Genomic DNA, 17,266 nt, shown 5'->3' with positions numbered 1-17,266 from the left:
GATGCCCTCATACAACAGACGTACATGTAGACAAAACACAAATTTACATAAAATAAATACATGAAGTCATTAAATAAAGGAATTCTAAAAAATCACTCAGTAGTATTACATTGAGTCTATTTCTTGATTTATACCCAGTATTATATTTTTATAAAATAGTGTAGTCTGACATCATTTGTATATATGATGTTTTAGCTGCATGTGCACGCACACACACACACACACCTCACACCTTCTTGGCCCATTGTTCTCTCTAGCAATACGTGATGACTGTCTTCGTCTCTTTTGGCTAATTTTGCCTTGAAGCCTGCTGTATTAATTATGAATATGGTTCCTTCTGCTTGCTTTTGTCTTTTGTTTACCTGCATACAATTTTCTATTCTTTCCATAGTCAGTCTGAGAATATCTTGACCAGTCAGGTGAGTTTTCTACAAGCAGCAAGTCGTTGAGATTTATTTAGTTGTTTATTTATTTATTTTAAAAAATCAAATCAACCAATTTACTCGTTTTTGTTTGTTTGTTTTGAGACAGGATTTCTCTAACTTTGGAGCCTGTCCTGGAACTTGCTCTGTAGACCAGGCTGATCTCAAACTCACAGAGATCTGCCTGCCTCTGCCTTCTGAGTGCAGAGATTAAAGATGTGTACCACCACTGGCTACATCTTTTAATTAGAGAATTAAGACTATTTATATTAAAGGTTGTTATTATTAAAAAATATATACTCGTTTCTGCTATTTAAAAGCCTTTCTTTCTTTTTAAGTTATGTTCACTTCTTTTCCCTTCATCTTGGAGATTTGGCATTTTACTCAATCATTTGTGGTTTCTTCCCAATTCTCGTTTGCTTGGCTGTTCTTCTAACGATAATCTTCTTCATGTTCCATGGTTTGCCTTACTTTTCTTTGCAGTCCAGATTTCTCCCAGTATCTGATATGATACTAGTCTGGTACTTATAAAGTTATTAGTTTGTGCTTATTTTGGAAAGCCTTTACTTCTTGTTCAGTTTTGAAGGGTAGCTTTGCAGGGTATGGTGTTTTAGTTTGGCAGTAATCTTCGAGCTGGGCCTGCAGCATATCAGCCCACGTCCTCTTGACTTTTAGAACTTCTGGTGAGAAACAGGGTTTTATTGATGATCAGTTTGTCTTTATCTGTGACTTGGATTTTCTTCCTTGCAGCTTTAAACTTTCTCCTTTGTCCTGCATTTTTGGTATTTTAACTATAATGTGCCCTGGAGCGGTTCTTTTTAAGTCATGTCTCATTGAACTCTAAATGCTCCCTGTATCTGGATGTCTATTGGAAAATATCCTGTTAACTTCTTAAATTGTGAACAAGTATAAAAGGTTGCTATTAATTATATAGTTCACGTGCAGGTTTTGTATGAGTATAAAACTCTCTATTTAGGTAGATTCTGAGGATTAACATGGTGAAGATAAACTTGGCTGAACATTTTCACTCAGTGGCAAAGTTATACTGGTGTCCTAAGCTGAGTGGACACTCCTGTTCTTCACACCTTTCCTGATGTCCAATAGTGTAGCGCCACCTGTTCTGTAGTGGGATTTTACGTCAGTGTTCACAATTGCGATAAAGTATGATGCTGAGTGAGTTTTCTTCTTTGTCTTTTCAGCTTATTGGCTTACTGTCCATCACTGGTAAAAATTCTTGCTCATTCTTTTGACCTAAGTTTGTGTTGCTGGCTTCCTCATCGATTTTTAGGCATTGTTTGTGTATTTTGGATCCCAGTACTTTATTAGATATTTTATAAAGACTCTCCTCCAACCGTCACGTCCTTCCCATCTTCCTAGGAATGCCTTCCACGTAAGGAAAGTTCTTATTTTAATGAAGTCTAAGTTGTCGCTTCTGTCATTTCTAAGTCCCACTTTTGAAATTTCATCTTTTAAGGAGTCAACGCTAAATCTTAGGTTGCCTAGATCGTTTCCAACATTATTTTCTCGGCATCACGTCACTCTGTTTTATGTTGAGCAATAACATCCATCGTAATTTTTGTGACAGTTATAAGATATATACTTAGATACATAGTTCTAAATATGGGTTTCAAGTTTTGCTATAGCATTATTTGTTGAGAAATTTATTTTTTTTCCCAATGAGTTACCTTTGGTTTTTGACAAACTATTTTTGTGTAAGTCTAATTCTGGGACTTTTATCTTCTGTTGATGCATTGATTTACTAGTTTGTGATATAGCTTTATTATTGTGAGGTTATATTACAGTAAGTAGCGAAGTTGGGTATTGCTTGGTCTTTGACTTTGTTCTTTCCCTCAACAACTATATTGACTATTTTAGGTCTACTGATTTTCACCCATTGAATTATTGCCACACTTGTGTCCTCTTGTGTGTTTGAAGATTCCATGTGGGAGAATAAGTTATTCTCTGTTGGTTAGGCTCTGCTAGCCAAGAACAAACCACAGACCTAAAACCATCATAAAAAGCCCTGGATCTGCCATACTCCAAGACCTCAGACTTGAGCAGGTCTCTGGTCTTCACATCGCGGACCCTTCAGCCATGAGATTCCATCTGATCCTCTATACTATCCTCTTTCTTTTGACTCTCTTACCCCCAGGTAAGTTGGTGGCCGACTATAGAGAGGGGCCTTCAGTTTAAAAGTCTCTTTGGAAGGTCAGAAACTAATTAACCTTACAGGTTCAGAAACCTAATAGCAACAGTTCCACTAAGATTATGTCAGAGTAAAATAGATGTCCAGTACCATTAACCCAAATGCCAAATGCACACTGTACTATATCGTTTTTTTTTTTTGTGTGTGTGTGTGTGTCTCTGGTGCCTTGTGAGGCATGGGAATTTCTTTGTAGATGCTCAACTCTTCTAGGACACGGGCAGGGACATCCATAATGGCATCTGCTCTCTCAGAGGAGAAGGATGGAATCTCATCAGGGAGAGGTAATGTTGAACAAGGGTCATAAATACCTGGACATTTGATGGGAAGATACAAACCTACAAAGTGATTATTATTCCAAAACAAGTAAAGGTCGGAGCCACTGTCAGCTAACAGGAAGTTAGCGAGGGAACTTACTGGCTTTGTGAAATGGGCCAAAATATAAACCAACAAAAATTAAAACTTTTATTAAAAAATAAAAGTTGTTATACACAAAAACCACTTTGCAAACTCAACCTGTGGGATGAGAAGAGGGCAACAGCTGTAGACAAATAAGCAAAGACACCGAGCTGCAGTGACTCGGTAGGTAAGAACTTTAGACATGGTGATTGAACATACGCGTAGATGCAAAGAATGGCAAATGGTTCCTCAAAGTTAGGAGGCTGAGCATGCATTACGTGACGTCAGAAAAGATAGCATAATAAACCCAAAGAATAAATTGAAAAGGAACTAATGAATACAAGAAACAAAGGAAACAAAAGATCAACAAAACAAAAAACTTTATTTATTCATTTATTGAAAGAATAACATAGTTTATAGTAATCTGGTAATACTGATCAAGAAAAAATTTAGAACTTATTTAAAATAGTTATTTCAAAGATGACTGGGTGGATATCTCCATCAGTGTTCCCAAGACTCAAAGAGAAACTAGAAGATTTATTATAAACGTGTGTTTATATTATATATATATATATATATATATATATTGCATATATCCATCTCCTCTTGTGTATTTAAGGATCTGTCTGCTGCAGTTCATTATATCAGTGATTTAACATTAATCATATTCCTACTGGATTATCATCATCAAAATACAAACATTTTAATATTCAACTGATCTTTGAAAAAAAAAAAACTTTGCTTCTCCTGTTCCATTTTGTGGAAAACGCCTTAAAATCCTGACCTGCAGTCTTGTCCTTGAAATCATCCTCTTCCATTCTCTCTTAAATCGATCCCAACTGAACATCCTCCCCAACCCTCAAACTCTGATACTGAAATTGCTTTTGTCTTTACCTACTCATTAAGAAAAAGCTTTCTCTTCCTCCCTGCACAAGGCCCAGCCAGCCAGTCATCACGGTTAACTTACTTTGCCTGTTAGCAGATTTCCCCAAAGTCAGCCCTTCCTCTCTTTATGACATGCCAGAGTCACCCAAAGACTCCAGTATGGAAGTCACTTGATTCACCTCTGTTTCCCCACTGCTCCCTCGTCTTTTCTGGGCTTCCTCCTGGAGCGAGCCCCCGGGCTCAGTTTCCTGGCCCTCTTCTCCAGGCTACTCTCATCCACTTGTTAAGGACTCAGCTAGCCTCAGTCCTTTAAATTCCCCCTCGGACTTTTCCTGAGAACTCCAGACTTGGAATGAATGATCCAAGGGCACCTCGGCTGTCTCTAAGCTTGATTTCAAAATGAATATGTCTAAAATAGAACTCTTGGTTGTTTGTTTCATATTCCTCTATGAGTAGTCTCTGCCCACAGAGAGCTGCGGCCTCCATGCCAGGGGACTCCTTGGGTCTCCACTTATCGTCAGGCGTTCTCCCTGCTGTACCTCCAAGGGGCTCTGTTGGAGCTCCTGTCTCTCAGTCCATTTGGGTATCAGGGTCCTCCTCCCCACAGTGTGTCCTGTCTTCTGCCCTGTCATTAAACCTCTTCAGTCGCTCTACCTGTATATTTCCTCCCCCCCCCCCCAGCTCCTATGTTCCCTTTACAGGGGTGGAATTGTGACCCGAGACTCCGAGTAAGGTCTTAATAGTCTCCAATTAAGGCCTCAATAGGAATATCCCCCGCATGCCCGCCACATGGAGTTACCCTATGTATCTTACGAATACTCACTCAAACAGTGGTTCTCACCTTCCTAATGCTACAATCCCTTAATATATCCTCATGTTGTGGTGACCCCCAGCTTTAAAATTAGTCTTGTAGCAGGGCGGTGGTGGTGTCTGCCTCGTCTCAGGAGGCAGAGGCAGGTAGATCTCTGTGAGTTCGAGGCCAGCCTGCTCTACAGAGTGAATTCCAGAACAGCCAAAGCTATAGAGAGAGATCCTGTCTTGAAAAACCAAAACCACTAACAGCTCTCTGCGCACGCCTATGCTCCAGGCTACCAAATCAGTCACCAAAGTGAACTCACTCACGCACCAGATCCCAGAGCCACTGTGGCCATGCACACCAGTGGTCAAAGTCTGCATGAAATGCAAGATCCACAGTCAATGCTATAAGGAGTTAGCTTCCACCTCAAGTCTGGAGCCAAATTCAGTGTATATCAGGGCTGCAGATGCCAGCTCCATCACAGAGATAGCCTCACCGGATGGAAACCGTGACTCCATAATATGAACTAATACTATTTGATCTCCTGCTGTATAACTTCATATGTATATATCAATCAAAATAATAAAATGGGAATATTAGCTTAGCATAGACTAGCACCGCAACTGACTACCATACAATGCTTTCCCATGAAATCTTGACTCTGCCCTATCCAAAGGGAGAGAGGGAAAGAAAGCAAGAAAAAGTGAGAACAGTCAACATTAAGACGATTGCCATAAGCAGCCTGAAAGGAGATGAAGTAAGGCAACCACAGCATCAGAGATGTGAATCTTCCTCCTCACCACGGCCCCGTGAGCCTGGTACCGGCTGGAGTCTATGTTTAATCTCAGCTGACTTTTTCTGACATGCTCATCCATCAAAGTCTTAGTCTGAGGACTCAGGTCTTGCTGTCCTGAGTGCTCTTTTGCTTCCGCTTGGATAATTGCTTATTGTTTTCACCACCTCAGAAAACAGTCTCTGTCTGTCTTCTCGCTTCTGTCCTCCAGGTTGTATCTGATTTTTTATTGTATTATTTTTGTCTGGAACATTTGCCACTTTTGAATCACCTCATTACTCTATGGATTGTTTGTTTGTTTTGTTTGTATGGTTAGATTCCTTGACCAGTTGTAACACCTCTGTGTTAGTAAGGGAGGCTTTATACCATTTGTACTGTTCTTTCTTATAAAGAAAAGTGTTTGGTGAGTGAACAGCAAGGATTTGTTGACATTCTGCATAAAGGAGTACATTGATGAAGACAGCAGTATATCCGGGGAATCTATTTTGTCCCTACCCTTCTTGTTTCAGTCTGATATTCAACGAAGTAACTTCTGCAGCTTTATCTAGACTTCCCGTGTATTTATAAGAAAATCAAAGAGCAGGCTGCGGGAGAAGGGGAGAGAGGGTGAGTGTGGGGTCAGTGTGAAACAGCTACTTAGCGGATCTTTGATCTGACTCCTTTCCCTCACAGAGAGAGGTACTCAGTCCAGAACTATTATGCCTTCGCGTGCGAGGATGCTGATGCTTTGGCATTCAGACACTGGGCTAACTGCTGCCCTGGTTTCTTCTCCGCAGTTAGAAGTGGTTTGGGTGCTGCAGAGACCCACTGTCTCAACCTGGAAGGCATTTGCAGACGAGACATTTGCAAACTAATAGAAGATGAAATCGGCGGTTGCCGAAGAAGATGGAAATGCTGCAGGATGTGGTGGGTTCTTGTGCCAATCCCAACCCCAGTTATCTTTTCAGACTATCAAGAACCCCTCAAGAAAAAGATAAAATAGACCACGGTAAACAGCCCAAGGAGAGCTCTGTGCCTCTAAAGCAATGTAATCTCCACACTGAACGCTTCCAGCTCTTTAACCAGACTCTATTTGGCTTGCCAATAAAATTGAATATTGGTTTCAAATGTGCTCAGATACCATTTCTTTATGACATTTCCAAATTTAGGCAAAATATTTAAATATGAGAAACTCCCTTTGAGCTGAGAGATGGCTATTCCTCAGCGGAACCCGTATTCAGTTTCCCAGCGCCCACATGCTGACTCACAACATCTCCAACTCCAGTTCCAGGGGCTCCAGCACCCTCTTCTGACCCCACAGATCCCCCCACACACATGTTGCACATACACACATGCAGGCGAAACACAAATCGCCATAAAATAGAAACAAGAAGAATTTTTAAAATCTTGTTTCCAGGCTGGGCGGTTGAGGCACGCATCTTTAATCCCAGCACTCAGGAGGCAGCGGCAGGTGGATCTCTTTAACTCTGAGGCCAGTCTTGTCTACAGAATGAGTTCCAGGATAGCCAGGACTACACAGAGAAACCCTGTCTGAAAAAAACAATACATTTTTTTTAATTAAAAATGTTTTTTCCAACTGTAATAGAAATTCAACAGATTAACAACTGGGATCAATGAAGATAAAATTATAAAACATAGTTAAATCTGCACAAACAGAACAAATAAATTAGAAGATAGAATGCAGAGATTTCCAGACCATATCAGAGTGGAGAGGAAGGGAGCTCTAGGGAGAGGAGAGAGGACTGGAGTAAGGAAGGGAGAAAATGATTTGGCATAATATATGAAGACATTAAGTGTATGATAATTAATCAGAAACATATGAAAGCAAAAAAATAAAATAGAGAGGGTGGAAGGAGAGAGAGGTTGAAAGCTAACAGAAGAGGCTAAAAGCTTCTAGCTTCATTAATCAATATAAATAGAAATAAATTTAAATTAATCAATAGAAAAATCAAACTTCTACTGATTAATTTAATTTTTGTTTTACATTTTAAAATTTTAAATATTTTGCTTTTTAAATACTTCAAAAAGAAAGGCCCCAACTAACAGTTTGATGTTTTGCTCCTATGAACGAATGGCACAATCGCTTACAGATTATGTATGCCTTCACACTTACCCACATAGACAATTTTCCCACACGAGAGCTAACCGTTTTGTTGTAAATCCCGGCAAAGTGCTAGGCACAGGCTGTGAGGAGCCCTTCCTGATACAGCATCGTCCTGACCATACCTCCTCTTGCTCCATCCGCCACAAGGTCTTGTTTTCCTTAGCTGAATGAACAGAACCTCCTCTCTAGCTCAGGCCTCAATGCAGAAGGGACTGTGTAAGGGATTGCAGGTGACTTCATCCAGCCGTGGGCAGTCAGCTAGGGTTAAGACACCTGTGTGAATCGGGTTGCTAGGAACCGAACCTGGGACCTCTGCAGGAGCAACCAGTCTCTCAAGGCCTCTGATGTCATTTATTTATGTTTATGGTGTGTGTGTGTGTGTGTGTGTGTGTGTGTGTGTGTGTGTGTTATTGCCTGTGTGTACATCCATGCTTCATGTGTGCGCACTGCCTGCAGAGGCCAGAAAAGGGAGTTGATCTCCTTGAACTGGGCTTACAAAAGGTTGTAGGTTGTGAAGGGCAGTATGGGGGCTGAAAATCAGACTCGGGTCCTTTGGAAGAGCAGCTAGTACTCTTAATTTTTTAAAAATTGATTCTATGTGTTGTTCTTGATTCCATTCATTCCCTGTCCCTTTGCATCTGCCCTCCGCCCCTGCACACACCCCTCCCCGACTAAAACAAAATTCAAGAGAAAAAGAGAGAGAGAAGAAAATAAAATGAGAAAAAAATTTAAGGGAAGGAATTAAAAGTCTCATCACGGAAGCTGCAGTGCGACCCGAGTCACGCCGTGTGCCGCTTTAACCATGCATCTCTACTGGCAAGTGTTCATTGCAAAGAGTTATTGGTCTGGCTCGGGGCCCCTGGTCTTTTTTGTTTTTTGTTTTTTTTTGGTTTTGTTTTGTTTTGTTTTTTTGGTCTCAAATGAAGCAGCAGTCTCGGTTCCTGAACTCTCCAAAGAGAAGGATTCAGTTGGGACGTGAGAGTGTATCTTATGTTAATTAGATTCATCAATTGGAGAAGAGACAATATACTTTTTAGAAAGAAAAGAGACTTGAACAGGGCAGCAGGGGTCTCAGTTTTGTCAGCAACGAGACTTAGACTGCTCTCTGTCGAGTTTCCCTTTATCTCTCTCGGGATTGGCACTGCCCAGACGCTTACAGCTCTGTTATAAGTAGATGTATAAGATGCAGGCATATGCATCATAGAGTTTTAAGTATCTATGAATAAGAAAGGTTTACCAGGGGCTGGAGAGATGGCTCAGAGGTTAAGAGCATTGCCTGCTCTTCCAAAGGTCCTGAGTTCAATTCCCAGCAACCACATGGTGGCTCACAACCATCTGTAATGGGGTCTAGTGCCCTCTTCTGGCCTGCAGGCATACAGACAGACAGAACATTGTATACATAATAAATAAATAAATAAATAAATAAATAAATACTAAAAAAAAAGATTTACCAGTGGAAAGGGTATCAGCACTCTCTCTGTGCATGCTCACCTGGAGAAGAAGTCCTGATATTGCTGTAATCTGACGTAGTTAGCATACACTACGTGATTCATTGTAGCCACCTGGAGCCTATCATAATGAGTCGACCATTTTCCTCTTTATACCCTGTTGTAGAACTTTGAACTGGTTCATCAATTGTTCTTGCTTTTCTTTTTTTATAAAAAAAAGTTTTTTCCTTTCTGTATTTTTTTCTTTTTGATCGTATAATTACACCATTTCTTCATTCATTTTCCTCCCTCCAAACCTTCCAATGCACCTTGCCTTGCTTGCTATCAAATTCATGGCCTCTTTTTACATTAATTGTTGTGATATATATATATGCATATATATATGTATACATAGGTATATTCCTAAATACATGACTACAACCTGCTCAGTCTGCATGATGTCAGTCTCCTATCATTTGGGTCCTGTTGTTCAGTCCTTTCCAGCTAATTTCCTATTTAACAATTCTGTAGAGTAAAAATGCAATAGAAAAGTTAGGATATTAAGATATTAGTAAAAAGTAACCCACAAATTGCTGCATGTTTTAATAGCTCACTTATATATCTATGTTGCCAGAATAGCATTTAAGATGCAGCATTTCATACTGAAAACTATTTTTTTTTTAGTTTAGTTTTTTTGAGACAGGGTTTCTCTGTAGCTTTCTGAGCCTGTGCTGGAACTAGCTCTTGTAGACCAGGCTGGCCTCGAACTCACGGAGATCTGTCTGCCTCTGCCTCCCGAGTGCTGGGATTAAAGGCGTATGCCACCACCGCCTGGAGAAAACTATTTTTTAATTGATTTTTATTGAGCTCTACATTTTTCTCTGCTCCCCTCCCTGTCTCTCCCCTCTCCCAAGGTCCCCATGCTCCCAATTTATTCAGGCGATCTTGTCTTTTTCTACTACCCATGTAGATTAGATCTATGTATGTCTCTCTTAGGGTCCTTATTATTGTCTAGGGAGGCCCTTGGTCTTAATTACACGCTTGATGCCGGGCCCCACTAGGATTCTTCCTGGACATCCTGCTGCCGCCCTGTGTCGTGGAAATCCTGCAACTTCGGGTCCGTGCGTCCGTTCCCTTCGCGTACTCCAGCAGATCATAGATGGGTGGATGTTGGGGCAGGCCAGGTCATAACCCTGGGTCTGGGCCTGCGCAGCTGTAGGGTTGGTCTGCGAAGTGGGACATGGGAACAGCTAGCTCTCCTTTGGTTACAATTTGGGGGCTGGTTCACCCACACCTCAGCTAACAGAGCTGGCTCTATTGTGCAGCCGGTACTCCTAAATTGGAGCCATCTCTCTAGATGTCCTCTCACGGCCAGCATCTTCAAACATCCTTTCCCCCTTCCCTCTCCTACACCCACGTTTTCCCCATTTCTCCTTCATAGCATCATAGCACCTGTGCCCTCTTATTCCACGACGGACATTCTTTAAAGCAAAACTCAAACCCTCTTGTCTTTCTTCACACTGTTTATAACAGATAATCTTTTCACCCGTTGTATTCCATGTCTCAGAAATAGACCTAGCTAAAGAAAACTATGGAAAAAACATCTATGAGGCCAATATTACTGCAATATTCAGTAAAAACTCGGATAATATTCAAATCAATTTGCATTCATGGCAAAATAAAAGACTGACAAAGTGTCAAGTAACAAAATTGACTTGGTCAAAATATTTGCATTTCAAGTACAATGAATCAAAACAAAGTCCTACAATGTACTCAATACAGCAAACAAACCTGGGCTTGGCAAACAAGTCATCAGCTGAGTTGAAATCCTGAATCCTGGCTTGTGCACGGTTAAGTTTTCCCTGAGCAAAGCCGATGAGCTCCAGCAGAGGGCGCTGCAGACTTCTCCCAAGAATCCAGGAAAGTTTAACTTTTATCAATACCCTGAGCAGTTTCTTCCACTTTCAAATTGTCATTCCCGTGGCTCAGCTGGGGTGAGGTTGAGGGGAGGGCAGGCAAGGACACAGCAGACAAATGGAGAGCACCTGAGGGTGAGACGTTCTGTCCGGCCTGGTGGGTAAATCCATTTCTTGCTCCGTTTCACAGTGTATCCACAGGGGAATGAGCGCTAGTAAACAGCTGGATCTCCTGCCCTTGTTCTTGGTCTCCGTCCCGGACTACAGAACTGCGCAGTGTTCATTACCCTACAACAATCACCACTCACCATCCCGGGCTCCACCAGCTACCCCCAACTCCCAGCAGACAGGAGCTTGTTGGAATTCTCCTCGTCAGGACCATTCTCTGTGTCTGGCCTGGTGAATCTGCCTTGGCTGGCAGAGTGGGTTCAACTGTCCTGAGATTCAGCACAGGGTTCGGGCTGCTGTGTTCCTGAAGGACTTTCCAGAGGTCTAAAGAGATTTCTTTGCTTGCTGTATTCTCCGTGTGTCCCTGTGGCTCTGTGGTTTCCATTCGCGATCCTCTGTTGAGATTTCCTCTGCTGGGCTTTCCCAACCTGGTGTTCAGGGGCCAAGAGCCTTGTTTACTCTGCCGACAGGCACAGTGGCACCATCCTTTTTGAGATCAGTCTGCTGGACGTAGACGAGCATATAAGCAGGCTCCCGCAGGGCAGGAGTCATGTCACACCTGGCAACCTTATAACACTGGCCATTGCCAGCTTTGATAAAACAGAAGAGATGTCCTCTGGGGCAAGTTAAACCGACAGGGACCATCACAGCATAGAGGGCGTACCCAGATGGTCTTCTATTAGGCTCTGAAGTGCATGCTTGCAGGTCACGGTCACATCCCTGCCCTCTTTGTCACCCATGAAGTCTGAGAAGCGATTCAACACCATCAGGAGAACCTTTGAGGCAGTTTGCACAGTCAGAGTCTTGGAAGCAGCATCTTTCCCCGACAACAGCCACAAAGCTAGGCATTTTCTGAGCACAGCTCTTACGCCTTGGCTAAATTCTCCAAGACTTCGCTCACCCTCTGAGCCCCCTCGATATCCAAGGGGATGCGCAGGAAGGGGTCGAAGGTGCTTGAAGAGCCCTGGCAGAGGAGACCTCCAGGATTCGAGATCTCCAGGAGTCTCCAAATATTTCCCGGATCAGTATGCTGTCCTTAGAGGCCTGGTTCCCACAGCTTGCTCCATTCAAGCTGAATATCAGAAACACAGGAGTATCTTCCTGCTCGTGCCTGTGGAAGTAGGCAGTCAACTTGAGTGAGTGCTGGATGACGTCCCTGGAGTGGGGGAGACTCTGGGTCACACAGGCACCCGGTCCACACCTCGTGCAGCCTCCCTGACGACAATAGCTCCGAGAGAGCTCCTGGGACAGCGAGTAGTAGGCAAGAGGTTACCCTACAGGATCAAATATTCAGCCACGCTTCAATTCTTCACATAAAAATAAACAAGCATGTCCATCTCGTCAGTATATAAATTTGCTTTTGCCTTTAATAAACGGTAAAACACATATCTATAGACATTAAAGAGCTGCTTTTAAATAAATCTCTTTTTTAAAATGTCCTGGTTGGTTTTCGTCAGCTTGACACAATGTAGAAGCATCTTGGAAGAGGAATGTCAATTGAGAGACTGATGCCCTCGCATTTCCTGTGGGCAAGTCTGTAGGGTGTTTTGTTAAATAGTGGTATGGGAGGGCCTAGACCACTAGGGGGCAGTGTTGTATGTACTGGGAAGAGTAAAAATGGCAAACAAGGGTAGCAAGCCAGTAAGCAGTGTTCCTCCACCGCCTCTGCTTCAGTTTTTGCCTCCAGGTTCCTCCTCACCAGGGTCTGTAACCTGTGAGGGGAGATGATAAATCCCTCCCTGGCCAAACTGCTGTCAGTTATGATCCTTATCAAAACCATGGAAAGTTAGACTAAGACAGAAATTGGTTCCAGAGAGTAGATAAATGTGGAGGCAGACCTGACCTTGTTGTCACGGGAGAGCTTGTGAAGGGTTTTAGAACTCTGGGCTTGGAAAGCTGCTGCGTGGTGGAACTTAATGAGCTCTTGGGGGAATCTGGGAGAGAGAGCTGGGAGCAGTGCAGAGGCAGAGGCCTGATGGTGAAGTTTCAGAGGCAGGGTTGGGAGTCCCTTATAGGCTCTACTGGGGCCTTTCATGTGATATTTTGAGTTAAGAATCTGTGTTCTGGTCAGCTGAGGATGAAGAGTCAGCTGTGATTAAGAAAATCCCAGCATCACTGGAGTGAAATCTTCTGGATGAGAGAAGCCACACTATACAGAGCAGGCCAAGGCTGTCTCTTGCTGGGAGAGTAACCCATGTGGTTACTGATTTTGAAGGCATGAAGGGGTCACGGAGATCAGCTAAGGCTCGGCACTGTGAGATGTAAGCAGAGACTGTACAGTTGATTCCCAGCTGCTGAGACCCAAATAATCACACAGAAACTATATTAATTACAACACTGGTCAATGGTTCAGGCATATTCCTAACTAGCTCTTACATCTTAAATTAATCCATTTCTATTAATCTGTGTATCACCACAAGGCTGTTGCTTACCAGTAAGGTTCTGGAGTCTTTCTCCTTGGGCAGCTACATGGCATCTCTTTGACTCCATCTACTCTCTCTATATATCTCTATTCAGATTTCCTACCTGGCTTTACTCTGCTACGCCATTGGCTGAAACAGCTTTATTCATCAACCAATAAAAGCAACACATATACAGAAGGACAGCCCACATCAGTGAGAGGCCACTAGTGGAGATGCAGCCTCAGTTGGAGCCCCAGGATTGGAGGGATCACGAGGAACACTTGAGACTTAGTACTACATGTCAGTGTCATGGTCCCGGACGAGAGAGCAGGAGAAGTTATTGTTTAGGGTTGCCGCGGAAACCTCAGAATTTTGGAGATGCATGCAGTACCATAGGAAAGTCCCAAAGGACAGCAGCAGCCGTGGCTTGGAGATGGCCTAAGCTTATGAGATGAGTTGTATGAGCTGTGGATGGAAGAGCCAGAGAGGTGGCGCTGGCTAAGGCCTTTGGCTCCCAGAAGATCACGAGTGAATTCCAGAAGTGGAGCAGGAGGCAGCAGTAACGTGTACTGTTGGGGTTTTGCTTTGCTTTGATTATAGCTACGTCCTGGTTCTTCCCTCTGTGTAAGAAGTATTGGTTTATTTTTTATTTTATAGGAGTCCACCTTATTTTATAGGAGAGAAACTTTGGATATTTTTATAGAGACTGGACTTTTAAGATATTTCAATTTTTAAACACAGTGAGACTTTTAAAAGTTGGAATGTTTTTACATTGTGGATATTGGCATTAATATGAAGTCCTGAGGATAGACAAGAAATGAAAGGCTGGTTTGGTGGTGATGGGCTGCCTATGCTAATTTGACAAGTGGCCAGTTGTCCTGATTGATTTTTTTACACATGCTGATATTATCTGGGGAAATAAACCTCAATTGAGAGAATGCCTTCATCAGATTGATGAAATTGTGATTGGGGCTGATGGGCGAAGGCCCAGTCCACATTGGGAAGTGCCACCCCTGGAAAGGTGGTACTGAGTGGCTTGGGAAGGCTAAGCAAGCCACGGGGAGCAAGCCAGTGAGCTGCACTCTTCCATGCTCTCGGCTTCAGTTCCTGCCTGGAGCGCCTGTCCTGACTTCCCTCAGATAGCTGTAAGGTGAAACAGACCCTTTCATCCCCAACTTACATTTGTTCATGGTGCCTAACATTGCAACAGAAAGCAAACTAGGGCAAACATTAATATTTATTTTGTGTGTGGCTCATACATAGATGCAAACATGTTCATGCATGTGCCCATGTATATGCAGGTGTGTATGCATATGGAGATTGGTATTAGGTGTCTGCCTTATAAAGTAAATTTCTTTATGACTTGTTATCAATAAATGCTTGACGTGCATGCCAACTTTTTATACCTCTATACCCAGGACCATGTATAGGTTTCTAATGTGAAAAGGGTCACTAGTGGGTAAGTTTAAGAAGCCCTGCCCTAGGCTATGACTTCTCCTCATGAGTCCTGTAGAAGTTGGAATCCCCCAGCCCTACCCTGTTCTCTTCTGTCCTCTACCCTTTCTCCCACTATCGTGGGTCCTGGGGCCTCAACCCAACCCAGATTCCTTCTCTGAACTTCAAGTCTACACCTCGAATACCCCAAACTCAGCATGGCCAACAATGGCCTTTTGTCACCCTCTGTGACTCCATGGTGATGCCTGGCATCATCCATTTGTGCACTGCTCATCCATCCTTGATTCTTCCCTTCTGGCCTCACACACTCCATCGGCGATGCCTTCCAGATACTTCTGAGACGTGCCGTCAGTCGGTCCCCTTCCTTCAGCATCGATGCTGCCATTCTGGTCTAAAGACGTTGGCCACCATGATGCTGTGTGCTCTTGGAGGATTCTCTTCTCACTGACTCTTGCCAAAGGCTTCTTTCACAAACCTGGTAGAGGGACCTCAGACACACACACACACACACACACACACACACACACACACACACACGCACACGCATACACACACACACACACACACACACACACACACCGGCTTCATTGCTTCAGTTTGTGTCTTGTGTCATACAAGTTGACATTAACGTGTACTGTCCCTGGAACTTCCTGCTTTGCCCACTAAGTGGCGCTCCAAGGTTGAATTCTCCCTCCCCACACTCTGGCCTTCCATCTGCTTCTCGTTGCCTCTCTCCTAGGACTTAGCTGACCGGTCATTCCACTGCTGCAGGAGCCACCGTGCTCCACCTGTGTCCACGGTAGCTTGCACTACTTCAGCTTGGCCATGGCCTCCAGTGGAGGTGGAGGTTGGCTGCCTGCTGCCCTGATGCTGGTGGGTACTGCCCAGCAGTGAGCCCACTTGCTGGCCCTTGATAAATATGTGTGGAGTGAATGGAACTGGATAAGGGAGTGTTGGAGCTGAGGGTGAGATGGGAGGACCCCAACTCTTCCTCTACCACTTCCACCCTATGGCCAGAACCCCAACAGCAAGCTGGTGTCTCTGGATAGACCTTCTAGTGAGACTCCACCCCACTGGCTTTGAAATCACCTGAGTATAATGTGGAAGGTTAGCAGGTGGGTGCCCGAGCTCCCCAGATGGTGCTAGCCTGGGCAGCAGTCTGTCTTTCTGACTCAACACCAGGATCTGCCCAGGAATGGAAGGACTGCAGTGTTCCCTGGTACACAGTACAAGGTGCAAAGTATTTAACCCACTGGGCAATAATCAAATTGGCCTTTAAAAGTCAAGCAAAACCTTAAATTTTTATTTAAACCTTTTTAATTTGTGTGTGTGTGTGAACAAGTACATGCATGGAGGTCAGAGGACAATTTGTCTTCTCCTTCCCTTGAGGGACTCAGGATCAAACCCAGGCCACCAGGTTTATGATAGTTTCTTCATCTGCTGGACCACCTTGCCTGCCCCATCATTTTTTTTTTGTTTTTTTTTTGTTTGTTTTTTTGTTTTTTTGCTTTTTCGAGACAGGGTTTCTCTGTGGTTTTGGAGCCTGTCCTGGAACTAGCTCTTGTAGACCAAGCTGGTCTCGAACTCACAGAGATCCGCCTGCCTCTGACTCCCGAGTGCTGGGATTAAAGGTGTGCGCCACCACCGCCCGGCCCTGCACCATAATTTTAATTCAAGGTGGCTTTAAACATTTTGGTTTTTGTTTTTTAGTTTGTTTATTTTATTGGCATTTTGCTTGCATGTAAATCTATGTGAGGGTGTTGGATCTCCTAGAACTGGAGTTACACAGTTGTGAGCTACCCTATGGGTGTTAGGAATTGAATCAGGGTCCTCTGGAGGAACAGCCAGTGTTTTTAACTGCCGAGCCATCTCTCCAGCCCTAAAGGTCTTTTGTTTTAATCAAAAATTTCAAATCACTCTGTTCACTTGTTTATTAAATAATTTATGTGCACGTGCCTATGTGTGTGCACCGTCGTGTGTGTGTGGAAGGTCAGAGGACAACTTTTGGGAATCATTCACTTTTCCACTCTGGGGGTCCCAGGGATGAGATCAGGTCCCCAGGCAAATGTTTTTACTTTCCGAGTCACCTCGCTGTCTTTTTAAAGGCATGCTCTTCATTTTGCTATACAGGGAATTGAACTCAAGGCTTTGTGCAAGTTAGAAAAGCACTTTCTGCTGCTGAGCTACATCCCAGGCCCCGGGAGGTATCTAAGGGAAATAGAATCAGTTTTCCTATGCTCTGTGTAAAAACTGTGTCTTAGTTAGGGTTCCTCTTGCTGTGATGAAACACCATGAC

At 43.4% G+C, this 17,266-nt stretch overlaps 1 protein-coding gene across 1 annotated transcript; it reads left to right on the top strand.

Annotated features, from left to right (window-relative positions):
- Positions 1-2,516: 2,516 nt before the first annotated feature.
- On the top strand, positions 2,517-6,480 carry Defb109b (defensin beta 109B). Its single transcript, XM_041664007.1, has 2 exons — positions 2,517-2,574; positions 6,275-6,480. The coding sequence occupies exons 1-2, from the start codon at positions 2,517-2,519 to the stop codon at positions 6,478-6,480; spliced, it is 264 nt and encodes an 87-aa protein (XP_041519941.1).
- The last annotated feature ends 10,786 nt before the right edge of the window (positions 6,481-17,266 follow it).

This window comes from Microtus oregoni, unplaced genomic scaffold, assembly GCF_018167655.1.
Source record: "Microtus oregoni isolate MIOR12 unplaced genomic scaffold, Mior012 000001F_ref0000356, whole genome shotgun sequence".
Taxonomy (NCBI): domain Eukaryota; kingdom Metazoa; phylum Chordata; class Mammalia; order Rodentia; family Cricetidae; genus Microtus; species Microtus oregoni.
The sequence above is the reverse complement of the archived record's forward strand: the minus strand, read 5'-3'. Positions and strand labels throughout refer to the sequence as shown.